The 17,756-nt window shown below is 49.3% G+C and overlaps 1 protein-coding gene across 1 annotated transcript in view; it reads left to right on the top strand.

The window, feature by feature from the left end:
* The first annotated feature begins 12,874 nt into the window (after window positions 1-12,874).
* Window positions 12,875-17,756, top strand: part of CASQ2 (calsequestrin 2) — a 31,891-nt gene continuing 27,009 nt past the window's right edge. Inside the window, exon 1 of the mRNA XM_033052310.1 lies at window positions 12,875-13,288. Within this exon, the coding sequence (XP_032908201.1) occupies window positions 13,055-13,288 (234 nt within the window). The 5' untranslated portion in view covers window positions 12,875-13,054. The remainder of the gene's footprint in view (window positions 13,289-17,756) is intronic.

Here is a 17,756-nt window from a genome sequence, read left to right as displayed (position 1 = left end):
ACCTAGCCAGCCTGTTAAGCAGGCAGGTGCCTGGGTGAAAATCCCAGCTCATCTATTGAACCCTAAGTGCTGATATATCACTGGTTGAGGAAATGAGTAACTGAAATAATAATCAACCACATGAGCCCGGGAAAGCTCAAGGACCCTATTTAAGGGAGCACACAGACAATAAAGTTGCTTAAATCTTGTTATAGTGAACCCTATCTTTTTCTCCAACAGAGCACCCTCTCCACTGCCTTCCACACCTTCCCCCAACCCTTGTGGCCCAACCGATGGAACAACTAAAACTACTGTAACAATCTTCAGCCTTCACTAGGACCACAGCACCCAGCAAGGGACCTGTTGAGAGCAATGTCATGGCTTGCTGCCAAGTCATGAGGAATATCTCAATGTTGGCCACAGGCTGGCATCTGGTAGTCTGATCTTCTCTTTGGTACGACTCCATTTGGAGTGTACCATATGGTACAGCTAGCAGCTCTAAGAGCCACTCTGAAGCCAGCTTTGACGAACTCTGAGAAGAAGGCACCAAGCTGGAGCCATGCCTTAGTTTTTTGTGATCCTCCTTACCCACAGTACCTACTAAAATGCACCTGAGGAAGAAAACTCTTCACCTGGCTGCAGACAGCCTGTCTCCCACAGGGATATAATGGTTCCCACTTTCCCTGGAGCACTAGAGAAAGTTACACATCTACCTCCTATAGTTTACACTAGAAACCAGGCACTGTATCTCCTGGGCATCATCTTTCCTCGTGTTTTTTACCCCTCAGACTTTTCTGCCATGCCCCTCAGCCAGTCACTCCCAGACCCCATCTGCCAGGGGGTGGGAGGGAGAGCTGACCTCTGCAAGCTGACACACCATGCCAGGGAAAGTTATGAGTGAACCCAGCAGCCTTTTATGGAAACCATGACCCAGGCTGCAGCTCAGGGGTGCTGTCAGGTGGTACTTAACTAGAAACCTCAGGTTAGAAAGAAAAGCCAAACCATGCTCTGGCATAACACCCTGCTAGCCCCAGGTTTGGAGAGTCACAGCTACTGCTTTTTCTTCCAGGAAAGCATTGGCCACATATTTTTGGGGGTTGGTTGGGCTTTTTTTTTTTTTTTCTCTGGACAGATCTGGTGTAGGAGGCTGGTTCTGAGGTATCTTCCTTCAAGCAGGGATCCTCTGAGCATACCCAGTTTGAGCCTCTGCTTCCCAGCCTCTGCTTCCCACAGCAGATGCAGCCAATGGGCCAGTGCACTGTCCTGGGATGAAGAGACTCTTCATCAAGGCAAGCCAATGTTTCTTCAAGAGTGGGTGGCCATTTCTAAGGAGGGGGCAAAAAAGATTCAGAGGAAGCTGCAAAATGTTTCTGCTGCCAAGTGTTTCTGCTAACCACCATGAATTGTGAGTAGTGGTTCATTTCAGTATGGCAGACATTTTTTCAAGGCAGAGATTTTTACAAGGGCATGTAGTGATAGGAGAAGGGATAGTGGCTTTAAACTGAAGGAGAATAGGTTTAAATTACACATTAGACAGAAATTCTTTACTCTGAGGGGTAGTGAGGGGGTGGAACGGAGAAGCTCCAGATGCCCTATCTTTGGAAGTGCTCAAAGCCAGGCTGGATGGAACTCTGAGCAATCTGATCTAGTGGAAGGTGTCCCTGTTCGTGGCAGGGGAGTTGGAAGCAGATGATCTTTAAGGTCCCTTCTACCCCAAACTACTCTATGACTCTATGACATGCCTCTTCCCAACCATCAGCTTTAGCAGCAGTTTTCAGCCATCCCAAGCAGGGAGGCGAGATCTCCAAGTTTTTGCTAAACTTGCACTGTATCATCCTATAGTTTGTGATTTCCAGATCCTTCCGTGGCTCTTCATGACAAGTTTCATGCTATTACACAAATATTTCCACTGCAATTTTCAAAAAGAGATGCTTTTGTAGAGAAGCTTTTCTCTCTTCTGTGACTGCAGGAAAAGCTTGACCAGAAGCACCCTGAAGTTGCCAGAGAATGATGTCACAAGCAAGACACTTTTCAGATCTCCATATTTCTAAGCTGACTTAATGATCCAAGGGAAGGGGATACTTAAGTACAGTAATTTCATGACCATAAGGCGCACCGGACTATAAGGCGCACCCCCAGGAGTCGGCAAAATTCGCAACTTTGTAGATCAGATAAGGCGCACCGGACTATAGGGCGCACTTTTTTTTTTTTGCAGCGAGGCTCCACCCCCAGCTCCCCCCGCGTGTTTGCTGGACGAGGCCCCGCCTCCATCCGGCTGCCGCGGCACCGTGGCCCCGCCTCCACCCGGCAAGCCTGACCCCGCCTCCAGCCAGGAGCCCCAGCCTCGCAGCCCCGCAGGCACCCAGCGGCCGCAGCCCCACAGGCACCCAGCAGCCCCAGTCCCGCGGGCACCAGGAAGCCCCGGCCTTGCCTCCACCCAGCAGCCCCTGTCCCGTGTCCCCGCGGGCACCTGGAAGCCCCGGTGCTGCCGGCACCCAGCAGCCCCGGTCCCGTGGCCCCACGGGCACCCAGCAGCCTCGGCCCCATGGCCCTGCAGGCATCTGGAAGCCCTGGTTCTGCAGGCACCCAGCAGCCCCTGTCCCGCGGCCCCGCAGGCACCCAGCAGCCCCGATCCCGTGGCCCCGCGGGCACCCAGCAGTCCCGGTCCCACAGGCACCTGGAAGCCCCGGTCCCGTGGCCCCGCAGGCACCTGGAAGCCCCGGTCCCGCAGCCCCGCGGGCACCCAGCAGCCCCGGTCCCACAGGCACCTGGAAGCCCTTGTCCCGCAGTCCTGCGGGCAGCCAGCAGCCCTGGTGTGCGGCCCTGCGGGTACCCAGCAGCCCCTGTCGGGCAGGCACCCAGCAGCCCCGGTCCCACGGCCCCACGGGCACCCAGCAGCCCCGACCCCGCCTCCAGCCAGGAGCCTCGGCCTTGCAGCCCCGCAGGCATCCAGCGGCCCCGGTCCCGCGGGCACCCGGAAGCCCCGGCCTTGCCTCCACCCAGCAGCCCCAGTCCTGCAGGCACCCAGCAGCCCCGGTGCTGCCGGCACCTGGAAGCCCCGGTCCCGCGGCCCCGCGGGCACCCAGTAGCCCCAGTCCTGCAGGCACCCAGCAGCCTCGGTCCCGCGGCCCCACAGGCACCTGGAAGCCCCGCTCCCACGGGCACCCAGCAGCCCCGGTCCCATGGCCCCGCGGGCACCCAGCAGCCCCGACCCTGCCTCCAGCCAGGAGCCCCAGCCTTGCAGCCCCGCGGGCACCCAGCAGCCCCGGTCCTCCAGGCACCTGGAAGCCGCGGCCCCGTAGGCACCCAGTAGCCCCAGTCCTGCAGGCACCCAGCAGCCCCGGCCCCGCTGGCACCCAGCAGCCCCGGTGCTGCCGGAACCTGGAAGCCGCGGCCCCGCGGGCACCCAGCAGCCCCAGTCGGGCAGGCACCCAGCAGCCCCAGTCCTGCAGGCACCCAGCAGCCCCGGTCCCGCGGCCCCGCAGGCACCTGGAAGCCCCGCTCCCACGGGCACCCAGCAGCTCCGGTCCCATGGCCCCGCGGGCATCCAGCAGCCGCGACCCCGCCTCCAGCCAGGAGCCCCGGCCTCGCAGCCCCGCGGGCACCCAGCAGCCCCGGTCCCGCAGGCACCTGGAAGCCCCGGTGTGCGGCCCCGCGGGCACCCAGCAGCCCCGGTCCCATGGCCCCGCGGGCACCCAGCAGCCCCGGTGCTGCCGGCACCTGGAAGCCGCGGCCCCGTGGGCACCCAGCAGCCTCGGTCCCGCAGGCACCCAGCAGCCCCCGTCCCGCGGGCACCCAGCAGCCCCGGTGCTGCCGGCACCTGGAAGCCCCGGTCCCGCGGCCCCGCAGGCACCCGGAAACCCCGGTCCCGAAGGCACCCAGCAGCCCCAGCCTCGCCTCCACCCAGCGGCCCCGCTCCCGCGGCCCCGCCTCCAGTCAACAGCCCCGGCCCCGCAGGCAGCCGGCAGTCCTGGCCCCGTGGGCACCCGGCAGTCCCGGCCCTTCGGCCCTGCCTCCACCCGGCAGCTGCAGCCCCGTGGCCCCGCCTCCACCCAGCAGCCGCAGCCCTGCCGGCTCGCCCCGCGGCTCGCAGCTCTCACTTCCGGGTTTGCAAATTTCCGAACTTTGCACATCAGATAAGGCGCACCGGACTATAAGGTGCACTTCCGGGTTCAGGGGAAAATTTTAGTCAAAAGGGTGCGCCTTATAGTCGTGAAATTACTGTAATTACTTCTGGATTCCTGGGAACACTGTGTATCTGTATCCCAGCCATGTATCAATATTCATGGTGTGTTTGCTGACAATAGGACTTATTCACATGGAAAAATTTGCAAATTTTGCCTGCCACCAAAGAAAAAAGCATGCCTAGAGCATGCATAATGGGCAGGCTGGAAGACATCTGGACTGCCTGGAAACTTATTCACCCCAGAAATGTAAGGGCCTGATGAATTAACCTTTTAGAAAGACTCCTTAGAAAGGCCTTTCCAGACAATATGAAACCCAATTAGAGGAAAAGAAGAAAGTAGAAATGGAGAAGAAATTTAAGAGCAGCAAATTCTCTCTGTATCCTTAAGGAGCATGCTAAGCTTGTCGGGCTCGTCATTCAAAAGGAATGAGGTTCCTGGTGGCACAGTGAGCTCACCCCAGCACTTCACAACCTGTCAGCTGTGCCCCAACAGGCGTCACTGTCCAGGCAGGAGAGGAGGAAGATTCTGAGCGGCAGCACAAGAGGCCAGGAGCAGAGGAGAGCTGAGCAGTCACTCCACTGAAACAGGTGTAAATCTGCTGGGAACAGCTCTGTCAGCAGCAGCAGGCGCCACGCCACTAAATGAAACATCCCTCCAACCATCAAGCTGTTATTAGATATGCTGATACTCTCATGGCTAGAAGAAACCTGAGGCGCAGGTGTCACCCCAGACCTGTCCACCCTAAATGGGTGTGCTTCATTTGGGATTGTTCTTTTCGAGTCTGGCCCCACAGAGCTGGGCGGAAGCAGTGCCAGTGGTTAATGCATGCATGCATGGGTGCGTGCAGACAGACACATGGACACATGCTTGGACATACCAATCATGACCCAAGCTGGGCAAGAGTCCAGCGATCCCATCTCCTCCAAGAAAAAGGCAGGGGACTGATGGAAATGGCTGGGTTGTATGTGCCCTAAGGTTTTTCAGAAAGGAACATATTGCATCAGATCATGTGTTTTATTTACTTTATTACTAATTATTAAATTATTATGATATTATTTGTAATTGCTAAGGTCCCTGGGTCAGAGCTGAGTCTGCACCATTCACACTCTAGCTCTTGGGGCATCATCTTTGGGCCAAACTTTCACACTGGCTCACAGCTCAGTTGCGGATCACTGGGCTTTCACAGAGATCTCAGCCCCTTTCACAGGAACCCGCCTGGGCTGTTTTCTGAGCCAGCTGTCCTGAAAACATGGTCAGCAGCAGTTGCATCTCCTTCTCCAGCTCTCCATGATGCCAAAACCTTCAGGAGCCCAGACCTGGCCCAGGCTCCCTGCCTGCCTAAAGCACTAATCACTATGTGCATCATATTATCCCTGGAGCCTGCTGGCACAGTTCACATGGAGAATTGAGGCCTGGAAAGGTTTTTTCAAAGCCCTGTGGGAAACCTGTGACTGTAGAAAACTTGAACATCCATCTCCTACCCACAGCCACTTCCTGTCCCTCGTAAAGCACCTGCCCACACCTTTTCCCTAGAGGGAAGATTATACCACTGTCTCAGGGGCAACTGCTTTAACTCATCAGTTGTGATATCTTAGCAGAAGAAAGTGACATTATACAGGGCAGGGTGACAGTGAAATGGTGGAGTGGTTTTTCTGAAGCAGGGTGCATTGGAGGTATCTGTGGAAAAAAAAAAAAACACCTCTCATCAGTCAGCTTAAAATTGCTGTTCAGGGATCTGCAGTGGCACCAGCGTATTTTAGGGATTTATATACCAAAGGTTGAAGGTTCCAGCACCAGAAGTGTGCCCAACCCCTTCTTGCTCCCAGGTGCTGTGGAAAAGAAGATGAGCAGGAGCCCACTGCAGGCACTGTGGCCAGGGCTCTGTGTGTGCTATTTTGTGCAGCATGACTGGAATAGTTCTGCGTCACAGATGGAGGGCCCCAACTCATTGTGATTACCAGCAAAGCAAAGATTTTACTAACCAGTCTATGGCTGTCACAGGCACAAAATTCTCCCATCCCAATGCTACATGCATGAAGCCCTCCAGGGAGCCCCTCCACCCTTTCCAGGGTGAGTTGCATGTGGACAAATACAACCCTGCTCCCACAGGTTGGCAGAGCTCCCAGGCCAGCTGGGAGGGGTAGACAGGTCACTGCCTCTGTGTCCTCTGGCAAACTATCTGCCACCTTTTCCAGTCCACCTGATGGGTTCCCTAACCACCACAACAGATTGCCCTCAGATGTCCCTTGTCAGACCTCTGCTATTCATTTTCAATTACAGTAATTTCACAACTATAAGGCAACCCGGATTATAAGGCGCACTATTTTTTTGCAGTGAGGATCCGAGCCGCGTGCAACAAAGTAACGAATTAGTAACAGAATCGCACAATTGCGGGGTTTACTGACTCGGCTTGGGGCCGGGCGGGCTCGGCCCCGCTCAGGGCTGCTACTGGTGCCAGGCGCCACTGCCGCCCGGCGGTGCTGGGAGACCATGCCATTTGATGGTGCTGGCAGCCCGTGCCACCCCACTGTGCCGGCAGCCGGAGCTGTGCCACGATGCTGGAAGCCGGAGCCGTGCCGCGATGCCGGCAGCTGAAGCTGCGCTGCGATGCCAGAAGCCGGAGCCGCATGGCCGCGCCGGGTGCTTCTCCCACTCGGCGGTGTTGGGTACCTCTCCTGCTCGGCAGTGCTGGAAACCTGTCCTGCCCTGCAGTGCCGGGTGCTTCTCTTGCCCAGCGGTGCCAGGAGCCTCTCCCACCCCATGGTGCTGGGCGTCTGCACCACTCAGTGGTGCCGGAAGCCTCTGCTGCTCGACAGTGCCAGGAGCCTGCGCCGCTTGGCAATGCCGGGCGCCTCTCCCGCCCAACGGGGCTGGGGGCCGTTGCCGGCTTCCCCCGCGGCTCGCACTTCCGGGTTGGCAAATTTCCTGACTTTGTCCATATATAAGGCGCACTGGACTATAAGGCGCACTTCCGGGTTCGGACGAAAATTTTAATCAAAAGGGTGCGCCTTATAGTCGTGAAATTACTGTAATTTCTTTCTCTTTCTCTCCCATTTCCACATACGCCAATGGGCACATTTCCATTTGGCCACAGTGATGTCTTAGTTAAATCCTTTCTTGCTGTGTAGGGATTATTAGCTCATAAAGAGGTAACTATCCCAGTTCTTCTGGGACAGTCCCAGTTTTGACCTTCTAAACTACTTTTTGACACATACAAGTCACAGTGCCAAACGAGGTCCCAAAGGCAGAGAGGTGCAATGATCCTCCTAAGGTGGCACAGAGCAACTTTGTTCTGGGGAACACAATGCCTAAAAAACACAAGATTTTTTTGAAATTACTATGTGTCTGAAAATGAGTTAGGACACCTGGATTATCTTCTTGACCTTCCCTTTACAACTTCTATGCAATTTCGACAACGTGCTTTTGTCTGTCCTGCATTTGTTTTTCCTTATCAAAACCAGTGTCTGTGAGTCAGAATGGGTTTACAGCATCTTATCACACAGCAGGTCTCAAGACACCCCAGTCAAAGTACTGGCAGGTACTACAACGATCTCTGGCAGTTTGTAATGGGTAGAAAAAGGAGAGAGTGCAAATGATACAGTTCCTCTGCCTTGTACTTGCCTACCATCACTGGCATGATTACATTAGAGTACAGGCAATGTAAAGCACCACGAAGGACTTATCACCTTTCAGGGCTGAAGTGAAGGGAGAGAGAATTAGGTTTTTTTACACTGCAGAGCTTTTCTCAGGATGTTAGTGTTCCCTTTGGTCTCTTTAGGAAGGTTCAGTGTGTCTCTGAGGCTCCCACCCTGGTCATAGCAGTACATTAAAAAGTATTACCTGCTATGACATTGCTTGGCTAGCTGGTGGCAAAAGACATATTTTATGAATACTCCTATCTTGCAAAACATACAAGGTCTTAGAAGCCTGAGAAGAGATTATCTAAAGCAGAATCTTATATCCTGAAGCCCTGGAAAAAAGGCTCACTGAAGCATTTGGATCAGCAGTGGCTAGGGATATCTTTTACTATGTGAGATGGAAAGAACAGTGAAGGTGAGAACAACAGCATGGAGTACAGCTGCAATGGGCAGGAGGGAGGAACAGCAAGTGTATATTCCTAATTTATGACACAAGTAGGAAAAAAAATCAAGAAGAAGGATATTTTTATTTATCCTGTGTCCCCATCCTGCACTTCTGCAATCCTGAATTGAAGTGATGGGTTGTACTGTTTTGAGCCCTGTTACTGACTACCTATCCTCACAAAATTGGAAGAAATAAAGTAAAATCCTACTTTAATTAATTTCAGGGGTGGTTTTGTAACCTAACCCTGGAGCTAGGATTTTGCTTGATGGATGAACCCAGAAAGCCAACAGTAGTGAATAAACCAATAGCATTTCCTCTTAATTATCTCTTTCTTTGCCTCAAGTTTTGGGCCAATTCTGAAGGTTGTTTGAACAACATGGGCACCTGTCGTGATGGACAGGCAGTGAGCCCTATCAGCTCATTCCTCAGAAAGCTTTCAGGGAAACATCTCTGGGATAGTTAGCTGGAAAATTGTGCTGGTTTCTTGAGGCAGGGCTAAGAGATGCAGCAACAGAATGGAAGAAGGAGTCAATGGTTAAGTAATCAGAGCTGGAAGGATGAACCTTGTAGTCAGCTTAGAGACTAACAGATGCCAGCTTTGCCAGGAAATATCTGAGCTGAAAGGCAAACGTCTCAGGATTTAGTTCAGCCTATATCATTCCTTTGTGTGACACTGCCCACAGAAACACATGTTGAAACCATGGGCAGTTAAATGGGATCAGGAAGACACTAGATTATGCAGAGAGCACAAAGTGTTTGCAGAGAACAGAGGAGTGCAAAATCTGAAGTTTCACAGAAGAGCCTGTGAAATTTCTTTGCTCCTCTCGTCCTTCCTTCCTGTGGGGAACTGCTATTGCTTCTACCCTATGAAAGAGGAACTGACACACAGAGAAAACTTATGCCAGTGTCCTGTTAAAATGGACCTTCAACAAAACTCAGGTTTTCCAAATGGATGGGGTCTGCACACTGTACTTTTCTTGATAGTAAGCCTGACCCAAAATTCCAAATTTAAAACATTATCTGAGAGTGGATGGACACACTTTGAAATTCCAAGGAGTTTTGCTTCTGGGGTTGAGATGAGCACATTTCAGTGTGGTGCTGTTAGCTAAGAGCCATGATGAAGAGAGAGGCACAATACTTATGACCTTTGTCAGGTTGTGGGAGTGTCTGCTTCAGTCCCAGCTCTGTTACTCCTCAGGAACAAACAAAGCAGTTCTGCTCAGATTCAAGTATTTGACTGCTGTTCTGAACATCCCAAAACACATGAATTCAGGATTTCAGATCTGTATTGGCCAGACTGCAAGGAGAACATCTGCTTTGACTAAAGTTTATTGGAATTAAGAATTTCAGGTGATTGAGGTAGTTGTTCCGACTTTGAGGAATTCACTGTTACTTCTGCCTTGGTGAACAAGTGTCCTAGTTTAGGACAAATCTGGGGAAAACCCCCAGAAGGAGCCCCCAGAAAACAAAACCCCCATGACTCCTCCCCCCACCACCGGGTTCGGGAAGAATTTCCTCAGAGGAAAAGTGGAAAAAACCTGTTTATTTAACAAACAAAACACTCCCCAACATAAGAAAAGAAAATGAACAGCCCCAGATGACAAAAAAAACTCTTTCACTGCTCTGAGAGGATGACAAACTCAGAAAATCTCTCCTGCGAGTGGTCGGCCAGTTATCAGTCTCCGGCGCTGGGGATGACTGCAGATCACAAATTGCAGACTCCCGGAGCTCCTTGGTGTTTCACAGGTCCTGGTCCAGAAGAGGTTCAGATGGTATTCTGAAAGGGAAAGAAAGAAAGAAAGAACAAAAAAAAACAGTCCAAGGAGAGAAATTGGACTGCCTAACTGAACTAACTAATAAGCAAAAGCAAGCAAAGCCAAAGCCAGCAAACCAAGCAAGCAAAAGCAAAAGCCAGCCCGAGCCAGCAAACCTAGCCTCCCCTAAGCATAGACGATGGGGGAGGGGAGCCAACTGGTAAGTAGACAAAACAAACCTTCTCTTAAACAGAACACACGACTGGGGATACAAGCACCATAACATCACCCCAGGACAACAAGGTGTCTTGAATTTCATATAGATGCAGCTAGAGCTAGAAGACCACAGAAAATGTCCACTAGATTTTGCCCTAGCAGCCCCACTGAGATTCTGAATGGAGACACAAAGAGACAGACTCTCTGGTGACCATGACACCCAGGGCTGGTCTGCTGGAAGAATTCCCTTTGATGCAGAGGTGAAGCCTAACAATCAGAAGTGTTTGCTACTCATGCCACAAGCAGATAAACAAGACTTATGTGGGGCTAAGAAAGCAAAAATTTTTGTGAATAAAAAGCATTTTTGTTCCTTTTTTGATTTAAAAAAAAGGGAGGGGAAATGAAAATTGGATTATCTCTATTTTTAGGTAGATTAAAAACTTAACGAGATTAGACAAAAAGTGCATCAAAAATATCTTGAGCAATATCAAAGTGGAGCAATTGCTGAATTAGGAGGAGGAATAAAGGAGGTCAGGAGCCTCATAAGCCAGTTTTTGAAGTAGCTGCGAAGTTTCATTTTCACACCCTGTCTAATGTGCTCCTGCTTTAAAATACATTGTGACACCAGTGAAGCCTGCTCCTGCACCCTAGATCCATGGGGGTCCTTCAAAGGCAAGCAACCAGCCTAATGTATGTCTAATCATCCCACAAACTTGGTTTTGTGTTTTACATCCTAAACACTCAGCATAAACCTAACCAGACATTGCCACCCACTGTGACAAGTCTTGTGTTTCCCACTAAAAGCAATCAGACTTATTTAGACTTACCATTCTCTCTAAAAATGACTGCCCCTGAAGATTGCCCCTAAGAAGTGTATTTTGGAGGCTGTCTTGCCCATTTGGCTTTTATCCAGATTCCTCAGGCTTTGTCGTTAGGACTTTAATTTGCTAGCAAATGTTGAACTTCTGAAAAGGCTTTGGAAATAAGGTAGATTTGAAACCCAGAGGGTTTCAATCAGTATGTTGTGGGCTCTTCAGGTGGGAAGTGAAAGGTGACATAGAAGTGAAAGGATGTGTGCTCCTAAGTCACCCAGGAGATGTGTTAAATCTGCCCAGGAAAGTGTTCTAGTCACCATCCTTGGGCAATTTGAGTTAGTGGTGGTCTTAGCAGTGTTTGATTAATGTCTGGACTCAATGGCCTTAAGAGTCTTTTACAACCTTATGGATTCTATGATTCTGTAATTGCTAAGTAATGCTCACCTTTTGCCAGAAATGTTGAAATAATCCCAGACATACAATTAAATGGAAACAATTGCATTAAGAAGGGATATTGTCTCTTCTCTGGGGTGGATGGAGAAAAGCTGTGATGGAACAGCATGCAAAGAAAAGACCTGATAAGGCCACTTGTCTACACATCACTTTGACAGGGGGAAGGGAGCTGTGCCCCGTCAAACTCTTCTCTGCCAGCCCCTCAGCAGGCCTTTTCCAGTGGATCCATGCTAGCCCCAGGGCTGGCTTGTGGCCAGCTGGCCTGCCTCCACCTGCCTGTTGCTGCCAGTCATGGGTCAGAGGTGACACTGTGGTCAGAGGAGGGGAAGAGCTGAGGAACTGTGCCTCTGAACCACTCTCCCCCAGTAGCGCTGTGCAGGTGATACAGTGAAGCAGCAGCTGGTGCTGGTGCTGAGATCCCACAGAAGGAGGAACTGGCCACTATCCCTGGGACATGAAAAAGGAGAAGTATGCAGGACAACTTGCTGGAAAATGCAAGAAAATTGTGTGAAAAACCTGCTCCAGTCCAAGCAGGTCCCAGAAAAGGCAGCTGGCAGTGATGGTGCCATCTGGCCATCCTCTTGAGGAGAGTCCTGACTCTTGCCCCAAGACACTGGCTTGGGCACATGCCTCCCACGTGTCAGCCCCCTCAACATGATAAGGTTTAACTACTCATCAGCAATGTATGCAGCTTGGGAACTGCTGTGAAAATGGGAGCCTGCAACATAAGCTTCCCTCTGCTTTTGGCTTACAGGCCCAAGGGCAAGCAATTCTCCTGCTGCCCCACAAGCAGAGAATGTGCTTCAGAAAGCACCTTGAATGTCAGCTAGCAGCTCCAAATGGTGCTCTGGGGAAGAGAAAGAAGTCCCAGGAGTGTTCACCTCCTTTGCTGCTGAGGAAACACGACTTTTCCTCTAGTGGTGCAGATGAGGCTCTGAAACTGTTTAACCTGAGATCTGTTATCAAAAGCCTAATCACTGTGATGCCCAAAAGGATGTAAAGAGAGATACCCTTATTAAAGATTGCAGTAAATACCTTCTATTTTTGTCAATTCCTAGTAGGACAGCCCGTGTCTTGGTTCCCCTGCACAAGTAAAGTCTGTCCCTTCTCAAACCCTGACTGCATATTCCCAGAACTGACATCTTCCACGCCCTCCCTCTTGCCCACTCCCTCTCTCTCAGATGATGCAGAGTGCCAGCAAGTCCCTCAATGGTGTCATATCTGTCCTTTTTATTCATTGCAGGGTTTATTTTTAGCCTGAAACAACTGCTTCCTAAAAATGGAGTTCCTAATGACACGGGAGCTGGACACAGCTATGTAAGGTATCCAGGGCTTGGCCTGACAGCTTCTCCTGTCTGTCTCCCTCTTTGTTGTGAGTACAAGACAGCAAAGATTGTTGCTCCCCACCAGCCTCGCAGTGTGTGGGCTCAACACTAGGAAAGTAGCAGAGAGAAACTGAGAAAAACTCAGTTCAAACTTCACCTGGAGTCTTTGGTCTCTCTCTCTTCTTAAATTAAGAAAGAGGGGGATATTTACCCACCCTTTGCTGCACTCCAAGGGTGCCCCTATGAAGGCAATTTGCTGGATCGTGGCAGGTTTTTACCTGCTTTTCTGCTGCAAGGCAGAAGAGGGACTGAATTTCCCTACTTATGATGGGAAAGACCGAGTGATTGACCTGAACGAGAAGAACTACAAGCAGGCGTTGAAGAAGTATGACATGCTCTGCCTGCTCTTCCATGAGCCTGTGAGTTCTGACAAGGTCTCCCAGAAGCAGTTCCAGATGACAGAGATGGTCCTGGAGGTAAGTACCACTGCATGTCCCAGTTGGGGTCAGTACCATAGCACTGCTTAGAGTCGTGGAGAGGAGTCACAAGACAGGACAGTCAAATGGTCTTATGCAGGGGAGGTTGGGCATACAAAAGTTTATTTAGTTGGATTTCAGTTAGCTCCTGCCTGAATTCTCCAAAGCTCAGGAAAAAGACTCTTTTGGGCTCTTCTCAGTTTGCTAGGAAATAGTTTTTCTGGATTGTCTGTCAGAAACTCAAGCAACAGCAAGTAACTTTGGGAACCTCAGAAAAATGAACTCAACTCAGCTAAGCTTTCCCAAATCTCAGCACCTGAGTCCGTAGCTTGAAAGTTTTTGATCCTTTCTCATTCTATGCAAGCCAGTATCCTACTTGTATTCTGGATTGAGTCCCATTTTTTTAATCCCACTAAGAGCAGTCAGCCAAGAAACCTTATCAAGCTGTGCAGCAAAGGGGTGTCCTAGCTCCCCATCTCAAAACCTCCCTGTTGGTGCATTAAATCCCTTTTTGTTTTTCTGACACTTGGTTGCCTGCTTGGAATCAGTCTATAGCTGATTGTTATATTATGCTTGTTAATGCAACCATTCACTTCTGTGCTGGAAAAAAAGTGTTGTTAATTCTTTCATGCACAAATGATTCATTAATCCTCAGTAAAATAAATCATGGTAAAAATGACAGTGTAGATTTGTAGCATTCTTTCGTGTAGTGTAGCTGTAATGTAGGGAATTGTACAGCTGCAAGCCTCAATTGTTAGGTGCATGTTTCTTACCAGGGGCTTGCAAATATTCCCTCTTAACTAAAAGACATATATTAAAAAAAGTGAATTCAGAATTGCAGAAGAAACACTTCAGCTTTATTTATCAGATCCAGAGAGAAAATGCATTGCACCCCTAATAGTGCAGGAAATGTGAATAAGAAAATATGCTTGCTGAGGGCTAGGACCCAAAAAAGTCCAGTGTCAAATTCAAGGCCTGCAGACCTCCTCAGCAAACCTGATGCCTGCCAGAAAGAAAGATCCAAAAACTAACCAGGTTTTACTCATATGTCAAGCAATGATTACTTTCTGCAGGTGAGTGATCAAATAACATTTGGCAAAGAAAAGAAAAAAGTAATGCTTGAACTCCAGCTGAAAGGAGTATTGAATGGTAGTATTATCACATTTTTGTTTAATAGGATAGCTCTTTTGTGCTTGATTGATGTCAAACAGTACTAAATATATATTTATAGAAACCTGACTGAAGCATGTCCCATCCATGGAAATGTTCATGGCAAAGTTGAATGGAGTACTGGGCAGCCTGGCATAGTGGAAGGTGTCCCTGTCCATGGCAGTGGCTTGGAACTAGATTAAGATTCCTTCCAACCAGGCCATTCTATGTTTCCATGACTCTATGGTCTGATGTCTACCATTAGTCTAAGTCCTCATGACACCATTATCCATGCTAACAATGACCCATATCCAGTACAACAGCTGCAATACAAACTGGCTTTAAGCTTTTATTTTTTAGGATTGCATTTCAGCTGTGAGTATATTAGCTTAGGATTTGGGTGATTTATTTAGTTTCCAGTTGCTCTCTGCTATGGACTTCTTATGTGACCTTGGGCAAGAGACTTGAGGGTTAGACCTGCAGCAGACTTTACATAATTGTATACATAACTGCTCCAGCTCCAATTAATGGTGCCACACATCAACTGGCACTTGTGGCTTTGACCTCAAAATTTCCAAAGCACTTGCAGTGCTGATTCAGTGCATGTATCACAGTTTCAGAACAGTCCCTCCCCTGGACTGGGAACTGCAGCACCAGCAATCTGACAGCCCAAGCATAAGAGAAATCTGCAGACTGAGCACTTCTTTGCTTCTGCCACCCAGAGGGAATCAGAAGAGGAGGGTGTCTCAACACAACAGAGAAGATACGCTCTATTCTGCATAAGACACAGGCCAGCATGGTGCTACTGTTCCCAATTTCTGTACTAACTCAACCATGGGGGAACACATGAAGGGAGTGGGAAAGGCTGTAATCTGCTCCTTCTTGTGAAAGCAATCAACTCCCTCAGTTCAAGCCATAATGTGTTGTGCCATAGGGGGTCACTCTTAATTATCCGTGTGCAAGCTCATTCAGCTTCCAACTTCACCGCATGTTCACCAGCACAGAAAGGAGGAAAGAAATGTCTGCAGTGGCTCCTTGAGTGAGATGTGGAACTGTTCACCTGTGAGATAAACTGCCTGGGATCAGTATTCCTAGAAGCAGGCAGCAGCTGAACCCAGCTCTCTTGTAATTTGAGCAAGTAATGAGCTGCTCTGTAGGCACAGGAGCTGTGACAGGGCTCTCCTTCCAGCCAAACCTTAGAAAAGTTCACTCAGAAAGGTTTTACATATCTAATTTCAGTAGAAGGATCAGGACTTTGGGTGATGAAGGTCCTTTACACCTGAAATGAGGTATCAAAGAGGTAAACATTCCAGTCCTCACAAATCCCTGCTAGCTGGCTTGTGAGGTTCCTGGGACAGGGTCCTGCCTGTGATAAGACGCTCCGTTCTAGAGCACCTCATGTTTATCTGTCCTACTTAAAGACAGTTTTCCTGCTCTTTCTCACTGAGACATGCTGCTCTCACAGCTTGGCAATATATTGTGTCTTTAGCCCCCTTCCGTACAATGTCATCAGTCTCCATTTTAGGAATAAAAGTGAGCCTCTATCCAATACAAAGTCAGGTGTGGAGAAAACCAAAGGTCTGAGTTGGTGGTTAAGGGTTGCTACATCAGATTGTCTCATGGACATGCATGGGTGGGCACATGGGCTTCATGAATTTAAGTCCAGAAAACCCCCAAATAGCTCACCCTTTCTGCTTCTCTGACATGTACCTTATGAGAAATACACAATTCCAAAGATATGAAGAATTACCTTAGACACCAAGGTAAAGAGCAAGAGACATCTGCCATGGCCCCTTTAAATACGTAGCTCATCAGAACAAGCTCTGACTGGGGCCTCTCCCAGGAGTGAAGAGCACATGAAACTCTCTCTTAACTGGGTCCTTTGAAATTCCATGGGAATTGAGCTCATAGGGCAACATTTCTTTCTTTTAGGGCACTTTAGCCTTTTCCATTCCAAGTCTTTGCTCTTCACAAAACTTGCAATAGCTTCATTATGTTTGAGATTGTTGACTGGAAAATTTGGTTGAAAAGGGCCAATAGCTAGAAAATTTATTAGGGAAGGCAGCTGATAAATAGAGGAGAGAGAAGAGAGTCACAAGGCTCTCAAACTGACAACTGGACAGCACATATGTAAAGTTAAGCACCTTTTTAAGGACTTTACTGAATTATAACTATGAACAGCAGACCAAGAAGTGATACGATAGGAAAAATTTCCTTCCCAAGAAAGAAGAGTAGCGTGTAGAACTGGCTGACACTGTCAAAAGCTGAGGGTGCACACCCACTGTCACCAGAAAAGGAATTATGTGATCAAGCTGATATTGCATTTGGCAGAGCACATGAGGTGTTCAGCTCCCTGTATCCAGGTGTACTGGATCAACAAATTCTCACATCACCCAGGGTCACTTTCCAGTTTAGAAGGGGAATGAAGGTGATTGTCATTATGAAGCAGTCCTAACAGCTCTTACTACCTACACTGCTGGGTGCCACCTGGTGACAACAGGGTCCAGGGACAACTGAACCCCTCTGGGAGCAAAAGCATCTTCTTTGGACCATCATTTGCTCATGAGAACAGCTGCCAGCCCCTCACGTCCAGACTGGAAAGATAGGGGCTGTTGGGTTGGTCTGTGAGGAAAAATAGCCAAAAGATTGATTAGAGATACCTACTGCTCTCTGGCTAGGATGGAAGAGAATTGGGGAAGTATTGTTCTAAGACAGTCCTGGGCAGAGATATCATGTGCACAGGCTGTTTCACAGCTCAGCTTTAAGGGTTCCTTTCCTTTGTGTACCTTTCTCCTATTACTCCACTCTGCACCACTGGCTACTGGAAAGCACCTGCACCTTCAGTATACCCTCTATAAGGGCAATAGAGAGTTTGATCCAGGCAGTCCCAGAGATAACGGTGGCCATTCCTAACCTGTGGTGATGTTTACAAGAACTCTGCACTCTCCATGACGTAAACACAGTGAAGAAGATGAAACAGCCAAGCAATCACAATAATTGTTTAACAGACAAGTAAAAGAAAAATCTACTTGTCCTAAATGGTCTCAACTTTAATGAAGAAGAGAGGAAAAGATTGAAGCAGTGAAGCTGAGAAATACCTGTTCTGCCTGTCTCACACCATTCTTAGATCTTCTCCCATCTCATCTCTGAATGTCCTGGTAGTTTGGCCTTCTAGTGGGCCAGCCCCTATCTCTAGGAATCGTGTAGCAAGAATAAATGAGCACTGGTCTTAGGGGTTTTCCTTTTGCACTTCAGAAGCTCTCTTCAGCAGCTGAGGTTTTCTCACTATCAAAGCAGACTGCCTGCAATGCACTCTTTC

This window comes from Catharus ustulatus, chromosome 2 (assembly GCF_009819885.2).
Source record: "Catharus ustulatus isolate bCatUst1 chromosome 2, bCatUst1.pri.v2, whole genome shotgun sequence".
NCBI classification, from domain to species: domain Eukaryota; kingdom Metazoa; phylum Chordata; class Aves; order Passeriformes; family Turdidae; genus Catharus; species Catharus ustulatus.
The sequence above is the reverse complement of the archived record's forward strand: the minus strand, read 5'-3'. Positions and strand labels throughout refer to the sequence as shown.